Source organism: Antedon mediterranea, chromosome 2 (assembly GCF_964355755.1).
Source record: "Antedon mediterranea chromosome 2, ecAntMedi1.1, whole genome shotgun sequence".
NCBI lineage: Eukaryota > Metazoa > Echinodermata > Crinoidea > Comatulida > Antedonidae > Antedon > Antedon mediterranea.
Genome location: NC_092671.1, coordinates 25644918 through 25655766, shown reverse-complemented (window position 1 = coordinate 25655766; position 10849 = coordinate 25644918). Strand labels below are relative to the sequence as shown.

Here is a 10849-nt window from a genome sequence, read left to right as displayed (position 1 = left end):
ACAGTTCCAATTGGAAAATCTTATTTTACCACTATTTATCCAACAAACGTACGTGTTGCTCTTGCTCAAACTAATGTACATTTTGCAATAAAAAATGTATAGGTTATTTAGAACATTTTTATTTTTAATTTTTTGACAAAAGAAATAAAACCGTCTTCTGCAGAAACATGAAGTACCCCCTAGAAACCACCGCCGAGGTATAAACATCTTTTTTGAACCGTTGCAACGCTGGGGGCAGCAATTAACAGCATCATTTGTTTGCTTTCTCATTTTTAAGTTCAAAACGCATGGTTGTCGTTTTGTCGCTTCTTATTATCAATCTCAATTACATTTAATCTTACTCGTATAAGTTTACAAAATGGCTTACAAAGGTCAAAAAGTCCAGAAGGTTATGGTACAACCGATAGTATCCTTTTATTTCTGAAAAATATTTTTGTTTTATTAACTAGGCCTAACTAGGGCCTAGCCTAGATTTGATGGTGGTCTTGCTTGCTAGTCCCGCTAGTCCTAGGCCTAGCTAGTTTTGTTTGTAAGTAGTAAGGTGGTGTAGTAGGGCTGCAGGGCCTACTACCTGTATGAGGCCTAGGCTAATAACCTTCTAGCTAGATCTAGAGTGTCAGTCTGGCAGGAGTTTGCGGAAAAGGCTCGTACTCCATAACTACACTCTCTGTAGTCGAAAGGGCTTCTTAATCTTAACTAAAAACTAGGCCTAGCTTGCCGCCTAGCTAGGGGGGATATGACCGGTTGGGCTGCCGACAAGTTGAGCCGCCGGTAATTTCTATGAAGCGCCCAGTGCGTCTTTTACGACATTTCGCCTAGTGATTAGAGTGGTGTCCTTATAGTACATAGGTTTTATGGTCTTAGGTTTATTGTGTCATGAAAATAAATAATTATAATATATATAATTACATACTACAATTTTGTTGGTTTGAATCGCCATAACAAAACAGCAAAGGAAAGTACCATAGTCATGGTAGCGGGATGATTCGGCCCTGAGACGATTCGGCACACTTACATTTATCGAATGTGATATGCATTTATAAGCATAAAATAAGCTTTTTTCCCCAAACTTTATTTTTAGAGAGACTATGGGGTAGTACTACTACTATACTACTACTACTACTAGGGATAAAGATGCAATAAAGCAAACATTTTGAAAACATTGTCGAAAATGATCATTTTTTAGTCACACGAACGATGTAAACAAGTTACGCCCTCTGTTGGCCGCTTGGCGAATGCACGAAATAAACAAGTTTTTCGAAGTAATAAATTGAATATAAAATTACGTTTTTTTAGTAATTTATTATATATATTATATCAAAATTGTCAATATCAATAAAATACGGATTGAAACACCTTTAAAAACCTTGATAAATACCAAAAAAAATGAATATAAATTTGGTCTAAAGTGGGATGTTTTTGGCCCAAAAGTGGGCCGAATAGTCCCGGGCCGAATCGTCCCTGAATCATAGTCATATTTAATAATTTAATTGTTTAAATGTAAAAATGCAGTGCACTCCATAATATTTTTCTCGTGTGTAGGCCTACCACGTAAAATCACGTTGTCTCTCAGGACTAATAGAGTATTGATGTTCTTCGAATGAGGTTAAATAATTATCATTTTTTATTTACTATCTTTTAATATCATATTTTATTGAATTTTACAATGTTAAAGTGGAGCTCCACCCAGAAAATTACTATTTTTCATACATTTCAACTATTATTTAAAACTATCATCCCCCATACTTCATATTTTTTTGAAATTTTTTTCAATGAGTACGAGTTTCTTGAAAATCACGCCTTTTTGCGTTTTTGGGGGATACCTTGTAATTTCCTATTCTTTTACATGCAAAAGGGGGTATATTTGAATAATCCTAAAAAATTAATTTCTTCACTAAAAAAAAAATTTTAAATGTAGTTTTATGTAATTTTTCCAGATCTTTCTATTTCTGGTATTGTTACCGCATATACATTGCGCAATTTTGCGTAAATAGACACTTTCCCCCGTTCGGGTCCAATTGGGTTTTTTATTTTGCTAGGGAGTATGATCACGTGACATTTTTCACAATCACACTACTGCAGCTGGCGATCTGTTTTTTTGATGTGATGTTATTTTTGACGGGCAAAAAGTATATTAAAACATTCTGAATGTGACCCTATCATGTTTCACAGTGTAATAATGTGATTATGAGACTATTACTAAAATGTCAAATTTAACGAGATTTAAGAAAGATGTGGTTATATATTCAATAAAGCTAGGCCTACTAGAGAGTGTAGGTATGTACCGATGCTGCTTGGCCTCTAGCTAGGCTTACACTCAGCAGTGAAGTTTGTTCTGCTGGCACCCAACCTCGGCCTACCCATTGGGCCATGATAGGGTGCCTGAATATTTGCTTTTCAGTCAGGCCTAAGCTTCCACATCACTTTACTACTCTTGTTCTGTATAGGATTTTGTATTTAACAATTCTTAATGTGCGAGAAAACCCAGGAATGATAAATGGGGCGAAACGACCAAGTATTTTCAAACCCATAAATGCATATAGGCCTAGAAAAAAATTCAAGGCTAGCTAGGCTGAGCAGACGGCTTAGCTAGGCCTAGGTTAAAGTTAATAAGCAATCTGATAAGATTATTATGCTGTTTTTGTACAGTGCAAATCATGAGGTTACAATACATGTAAATTATACTGACATTTTTATCGGAAATTGTAATTGTTAAATAGCGCTCTCAATGTAAGAAAATAACACCATGTAATAAAATACTGAAAATTAATGACGTCATTTTATGCGTACGTAAAATCAGGGTACGTAAAACAAAGGTTCTACTGTACATCTTTAAATAATCCCTTAGAAAATTATGAATTAGACAGATAATTAAACGACAGTAAGTAAGTACCTACCAGTTTAAATTCCTTGACATGTGTTGTAGAACCTTATTTTCAGGTACCTCCAAAATGTAAGTAATTTGTACTTTTATTTTCTATACTTTTATGCCTGGCTTTTATTCAGAGTGTAGTAGTATAGAACCAACAACATTATATTCCAATAGAAAGCATTAAAAAGTGACACTATCTGACTGTAGTACGAAGACAAACATCTCCTACAGTACCACCCAGCCCCATTCCCGAAAATTGGTATTGTATATGGCAGTGTTCTCCCCAGGATTCACATCAAGCGTCACGCTTAACCCCCCCCCCCCCCCCCGAGGGGGGAGGGGGCATTCCGACACTAAGTACTTGAGTCACAGCCCCATGGTACTCTTAGTGTCGGAATCCCCCCCCCCCCCCCCCCCCAAGGGGGGAGGGGGCATTCCAACACTAAGTACTTGAGTCACAGCCCCACCATGGTTGGGGCTGTGGCGAAGCGATTTTTGGTAATTTACACCCTAGATGGCCGGAAATGGTACTCTCGCACATAACATTTATGTTGAATGACACCTCTGGTTTGGCCGGAAATAACACTTATAGCGCGCTAGCAAACAACAAAACGATCGTAGCCAACTTTTTCCGCCGGTAAACATACGCGAAGAAACATTTTTTGCGTTCATTACGAACGTCAGGGGGAAGCCCCAATGAAAAAAATAGGCCTAATCTATTAGCCTACTCATCAGTAGGACAACTCTAGTTGGCCAGAAACGAAACTTTATAGCGCACTAGCAAACAGTAAAACCATCGTAGCATACTTTTTCCGCCAGTAAACATACGCGATAAAAAAATGTTTTTGCGTTCAATACGAACGTCAAGGGGAATTCCCCGATGAAATAAAACTAGGCCTACTCATGAGTAGAACAACTCTGTAGTTGGTCGGAAAGACACTTCATAGCGCGCTAGCAAACCGCACGATCGTCTGTAGCCTGCTTTTTCCGCCGGTAAACATACGCGATAAGAAACATTTTTTGCGTTCAGTACGAACGTCAAGGGGAATTCCCCGATGAAATAAAAAATGCCTACTCATCAGTAGGACAACTCTGTAGTTGGCCGGAAAGGACACTTCATAGCGCGCTAGCAAACAGCCCGATTGAGCCTACTTTTCCGCAGGTAAACATACTGTACGCGATATATGAAGAAAAAAATATGCCTTATCAGTAGGCAACTGTAGTTAGCCGGAAACGACACCTCATAGCGCGTTAGCAAACATTAAAACGATCGTAGCCTACTTTTTTTTTCCGCCGGCGGGTAAACATATGCGATAAAAAACATTTTTTGCGTTCAAATACAAACATCGGGGGCAAGTCCCGATGAAATAAAACTAGGCCTACTCATTAGTAAGACACCTCTAGTTGCCCGGAAATAAGACTTCATAGCGCACTAGGAAATAGGAAAACATTCGAAAGAGAGACATGGCAGTAACAAAACACGTGCTTACATCTCTTGGCGGCGGCCGGTGAAAGCACCATGTGACATACAGTATCGCAGTACTGATATCACAATACCATGTGACATCCCTTGTCACTCGACTTTCTCACGAAGTAGGGCCTAAAACATTCTAGCACCGATGTACAAATGTACCTTAAGTTAAGTGAAATAAAGACTTTAGCGCACTAGCAAATAGGAAAACGATCGTAGCCTTCTTGAATGTATTATACGATCAAAGCAGCTAGCATTGAATTGCGCCTAGAAATCATTTGATGACGTGCGTATGTTACCAACGAAAGAGTAAATCCCACCGATAGAGTCGATTAATTCAGTGTGATATTGAAAATAATAATATCATCGATATTTATTTTTAATACACATAACATTTTTACAAGAAAAACAATACAATCAATCATTTACTTTATTTACAATATACAAGTTACTACACTTTAGACAACAGCCAAATACTAGAGATCGAAAGAGAGACATGGCAGTAACAAAACACGTGTTTACATCTCTCGGGGCGGCGGCCGGTGAAAGGGAGTCTCAGTTTAGTTGTTTAACACTTTGTTACGCAGTCTTTTGTTTTTCGTCTAGTGGTCATGTCACGTGTCTCGTATGCATTAGGCTCTTTATGCATGCCGCGCCTCCTCAGCTCTAGAAAAAGTACCGTACCTGCCTGTTAATCTATTTTTAGATTGTTGTGGTTAATATTTTTAAGCGTCACGGATAAGGTTTTAAGCGTCACGGCCGACCGTAAAGCGTCACGGTAGAGAACCCAAGCGTCACGGTACCGTGACGCTTCAAAGGCTTTGGGAGAACACTGTATGGTGATGCAAAATTACTTGAAAATTGTAAAATCATATTTTGAATGATGACCGGCTATGAAATCATTAAATCAATAGAATATACATAAACTTACAGTAATTGTAATTATGCTTTCTTTGCTTTAATTTTAGAGGTCACGCATACAAGTGTGGGTCTATGAACAAATAAATGTGAGGATAGAAGGCCACATTATTGTAAGTACTGTACCATTGATATAATTTACTATTTCTAAATGTTATTAATTTAACAAGATATTGTAGTGTAAGTGTTGTAGTGAGCATATTCGTCTGTCTACAATAGCAGGGGTTGAATGGACCATTATACACCGGTGTAACCCCCTACTCTTTTGAAAGATGAACTAGGTTCTTAAGAGGGCACACAAGCCCGATTTGTACACTGGACCTCCAGTTTTAAGACCTTATCCGAGAATACATGTTCTAGCACCAGGAGGATTGACTTGAACCTGTGCTGATTGCTTGCTTGGCGATTTCTACTAAAAAAAAATGTACATAAAAGTATAAACATACATTCTGGGTTTGTTGTTATTATTACAGTTAGCTGATCAAAATTCTCAAATGTTGCACTTAATCACTCCACTATGTAAACCAATTTGTTAAACAGTCGACTCCGCCTAAGTCGAATTTAAACTTCGACTTACAGATTGGTAAAAAAAAAATGCTAGGCCTACAGTAGGTTCACTCACTAGCCGCGCTATGGCTATAGAGGCTTAGTAGTAGGCCCATAGACCCTGTCGCGATCGCGGCCCACACGTTGAGCCTTCTTGAATTGAGTTTGCTTAGCTAGCTAGGCCTAATAAATGCTAAGCCTCATTTATCAACAATCACAAACTGTATTTCTTTATAGTTTAAGCCGTAACAATAAGAAAATGTAGAATAAATACATTTTAGTTCTTATTCGAAAACGGTATCCAATGTTTATTGCCATCTGTATAGCACAAAATGGATACCCACAAAACGCCGCTCAAGTATAAAAATACTAGGGCGAGTTAGGACGCCGCCTATGCTAGACAACCTGCTTGAGAGAACCTATATGGTCCCACATTATCACCTTCATTTGTTTATCGAATTACGTACGTTTCATCAGCTTTTTTAACGCATTGTTGCTGCGTGATTTGTGACTTTGACTTATACGGTATAAATCACTAAAGAATGTGTGTATTCGGACCGAAAAAAGACGAGTTTTGTTTATTTATGTTTTTCATTTGTGATTTTCAATGATTATATAATTTCTGGTCAATGTGCTGTGAACTTTTCACACTTTTCTTTTACATGCTTCTCCCTTACTTGTCTCGTACTAGGTTCTTTAAAGTGCACTGGACCTACATTACCACCAGAACCATGGACCCTTGCCATAAGACTATGGATTACGGTTCCATTGTCTTAACCATTTGACTGCTTCAATACAGACAGTTTTATATTAATCTTGTCAATCAATGGCTATTTTACCTTGATTTTTACAGTTTGGCTGCATTCATAAATGTAGATGAATATATTTGCGTTATTATCAAAATATATTTAATTTTGCAGGGATTTGATGAATACATGAATTTGGTGCTTGAAGATGCAGAAGAAGTACATTTGAAAAAACAAACAAGGAAACAGCTTGGTTAGTTTGTTTCAATATTTAAAATCGACTTTACGCAGACTAAATGATTTATCTAAAAATACACTAAAACAAACTTTGTAATAACAAATAAGTCCACATCTTTCCAAATAGGTTCAAATACTGTACATACATTCTTTAGTAATTATATCATATAATTCAAATATCCAACTGACGCCGTAACAACAAGCTATTTGAGGAAAAGTATTTATTTTGTTAGCAAATGATGAGGTGATAATATGGGATAATATCATCCTTGTCTCAAGCCGTTGGTGTGGGATAATATCATCCTTGTCTCAAGCCGTTGGTGTGGTATAGCAGGTGCTGTCCTATAACCTGCACTTCTCTCAAGCTGTTGGTGTGGTATAGCAGGTGCTGTCCTATAACCTGCACTTGTCTCAAGCCGTTGGTGTGGTATAGCAGGTGCTGTCCTATAACCTGCACTTGTCTCAAGCCGTTGGTGTGGTATAGCAGGTGCTGTCCTATAACCTGTACTTCTCTCAAGCCGTTGGTGTGGTATAGCAGGTGCTGTCCTATAACCTGCACTTGTCTCAAGCCGTTGGTGTGGTATAGCAGGTGCTGTCCTATAACCTGCACTTGTCTCAAGCCGTTGGTGTGGTATAGCAGGTGCTGTCCTATAACCTGCACTTGTCTCAAGCCGTTGGTGTGGTATAGCAGGTGCTGTCCTATAACCTGCACTTGTCTCAAGCCGTTGGTGTGGTATAGCAGGTGCTGTCCTATAACCTGCACTTGTCTCAAGCCGTTGGTGTGGTATAGCAGGTGCTGTCCTATAACCTGCACTTTGTGTTTATTATGCTGTAGTCTTATATTAAATTTATTATATTTTATTATTTATACCTTTATTACCGTATTCTACTTTCCAACCAAAAAGGTTGGATATTTGTCTTCATCCGTTGATTTTTCCTGCCAAGCACGCTTAAATATGTTTTCCTTATACCTTATGGGAAGTGTGTAAAAATATGTACTATAATTGTTTATAACATATTTATTTGTTGTTTTCAGGTCGGATCATGTTGAAAGGTGATAACATCACATTAATTCAGAGTGTTCAACAGCAAACCTAGCATCAGTAATTTATTTTGTTTCAACAAGTACAACATTTCAGTTTCAAAACAATGTCTCATGTTTTTGCAGCAAACATAAAAGACATTGAATTACTGTATTATGACTGAGTATTGTCCCAGGAGGCCAGGACATGAAATGCGTTTCGGAGTTAGAACTATACTCGGATTCTATCAATAATGTATTTACCACAGTATTTTGTCCGAATTTAGCCTAAATTATGGAGTGGGATTATTCTCGAGCATGGGATAAAACTCGGTCATATATGATTGTAAAAATAACTTTTTAAAAACTTAATCTCATTGATAACATTTTAATCAAGTTGATAACATTTTCGTTTTTTCCTGACTATTCTCTGAAAACCTTCCTGTAAGAAATGTACTTTGGTAATAAATAATTGTTTAAAGGGGGATTCTGGGTTTAAAATTGCTTTTAAATATCGTTTATTTATTAAATAAAAAATATTATAACAATATAGACATGTCAGAATGAAGAAGTAATAACAAGAAATTAAAAAAATTAAATTTCATATACATTTTAGGGTAAATTCATGGAAAATCTGTTTTTCAGCAGCTTAGGGAAGCTCATTAATATTCATGAGATATTCACAAAATCACGTCATCAGTGGATTCCAAACTCGCGACGTCAAGCTTGTACGTTGTGTTCTCTCTCCTCTGTCAAACGACGACCACCCGATCATTGTTAAATACATTTTTTGTAGATTTGCTAAGCTAGGCCTAAAGTGTAATAATAACAGTAGTAGCATATATTTATTTGACATTTAATGAAATACAAAATTTAGTACAGATTACGGAGTCATAAATTATACTATTTTTATACCTCGAATTAATAGTACAGATCGTATATCGGCTTCACGTACTAGGCTAGGCCTAGCCTAAATCATTTTATTCATGCCGGGGTGAGAGCCATTTCTGACTAGGGATTCCATGCCACGATGGCTACGTTAAAACATTGATTGGGGCCATCATTCATGGGCCTAGCTAGCCTATTACTAAACGATTGGCCCATCAATAACAAAACTCAGTGGATTCCAAACCCATCCTATCAACCAAACTCCTAAACAATCTAAATCTAAAACGTTCTACAAAAATCGGCTGTAAATATTGAGGCAAAACAAGGTCCGATCGCCGTCCGCACGTATGGTGTCCCGATCGTCTAATAAGTAGGCCTAGTTTACTCTCCAAAAAAGCGGATACTGCATCAAGCAAGTAGACCGGGCGGTAGTAGGAAGGAGGCCTAGCCTAGAGCCTAGCCGATCCGGCCCAGTTAAAATTGAGCTAGCTAGTGTAGTAGACCCTATGCGAATTGATACTACCAGGCCTTTTACTATAGGCTACACTTGTTAAAATTAGCAATACTGTACTTATGTTTACAAATATTCCAACTCTCTCATTCGAGCTATATTATCTATACCATTCCGGTAGGTTGAGTCGACCTTCAATCAAATACTGTACATCGTTCATGTTGTGATTATAGACGGGGTATACTCGACCCGACCAGTTTGGTATTGTATACTGTATCTGCTTATCACGTGACGATGCCAGGCATGGGCAGAGAGAGCACGTGTATCGTCGTCTCGCTCTCCTCGCTCAGCAGGAATGTATACGTTACGCTTCATTGATTTTGAAGGCTTTCCCTAAGTCAGTGCGAAAATCGGCAAACGTAAAGTGCAAACTTATCTAATTTTTCACTGTTTTGATGGATTTTCATAGAAAATTGACTTTATAAATGGGAAGACCGACTAAAATTACATCAGATAAGTATAATTTTACAAAAGTAATTGATATGGTTAATGATAACGAGTCGTCGGAAGATTGACCATTTCACGAATTTGCTATTCTGTAACCACAGTGTGATTTTGCCGTAGCTGCACTTGTAATCTGGCCTCATTTCACAGCCTTCGTTCTGCTTCACTGGGCGCTTATATAAATTGAAACTTTTACCGTTCAAGAGACAAACAAATATATTTTACATTTTTTACTATTCATTTTAAACCCGGAACCCCCCTTTAAATAATTATTTATATATATTTTTTAGCAACAGTAATGTGATAAAATAAACACTGCTGTTGTCTCCAAAGGGTGTAAGATTGGTAATACTCTATGTGTACCAATTTAACGTGGATTTATTAAACACCAAAGTGCTATATTATGTACTTGTGAAATGCCTTGTGCACAATAATTTAAAACCCTGTCAAATTGCATAGTTGTTCTATTTTCTGTTTGATAACCTTTTGTTTTAGGAACATGCTCATTTGTTTCTGAATGACTTTTTCACTTGACAGCTGCACAGTCTCTTAGTGCTTTGTGAAACCAAAAGTTCGCTATTTAACAGTTTGTACTAAATACTACAAAATTACTGTACATTTCCTTTTGTTTTGTTATTATCGATAAAGTGTTTGAAGACTACACTATTTTTCTGATCTTTAGTAATAATTTCCCCCGTATTGTCAATTTGTTTTGTAGAATAAAAATGATTTAATACTAATTGTTTTGCAAGTGTGAGTTTTCTTAATTTTTTAGACAAGGTACATTACATAAATTGTATTGTTATTCGAGCATCTAGGTTTACCGTCGCAAACAATTTATTCAAAGTGTCGCTTACAATTCATCAAATCACTTGCGTTTAAATCAAATCAAAGATCAAATATACAACGGAACACTGGACTGTATAGTTTTTCACAAAATAACTAACTCTGTAAAAGAATCAGCTCCGGAAAAGTGCGCAGAAACACTATACAACACAGTGAGTATGCCACAAAACATCCAGACACTAAATGTTTGATATCACTTGGCTTACCACGAGCAAGCCCACTAAATGTCAGTGTGGAAATAGTCAACTCGTGTATAAAGCACAAGATACGTACAGACCAACTACCAAACGTAACATTCTGCGACAATATCAACTTCTTACGAAACGGCGTAATGGCCAGTAACGTCAGA

General features: G+C 37.2%; 1 protein-coding gene across 1 annotated transcript; it reads left to right on the top strand.

Moving 5' to 3' along the window:
• Positions 1-250: 250 nt before the first annotated feature.
• On the top strand, positions 251-10394 carry LOC140040789 (small nuclear ribonucleoprotein E-like). The gene is made up of 5 exons (XM_072086966.1): positions 251-406; positions 2927-2953; positions 5312-5374; positions 6728-6806; positions 7827-10394. The coding sequence occupies exons 1-5, from the start codon at positions 359-361 to the stop codon at positions 7886-7888; spliced, it is 279 nt and encodes a 92-aa protein (XP_071943067.1). The 5' UTR covers positions 251-358; the 3' UTR covers positions 7889-10394.
• The last annotated feature ends 455 nt before the right edge of the window (positions 10395-10849 follow it).

Bases quoted from the DNA above. Each gene is read 5' to 3' on its own strand.
- LOC140040789 (XM_072086966.1), top strand. From the start codon at position 359: ATGGCTTACAAAGGTCAAAAAGTCCAGAAGGTTATGGTACAACCGATA. The intron at 2,954-5,311 runs GTAAGTAATTTG...CTTTAATTTTAG, and splicing joins TTTTCAGGTACCTCCAAAAT to AGGTCACGCATACAAGTGTG. The intron at 6,807-7,826 runs GTTAGTTTGTTT...TGTTGTTTTCAG, and splicing joins ACAAACAAGGAAACAGCTTG to GTCGGATCATGTTGAAAGGT.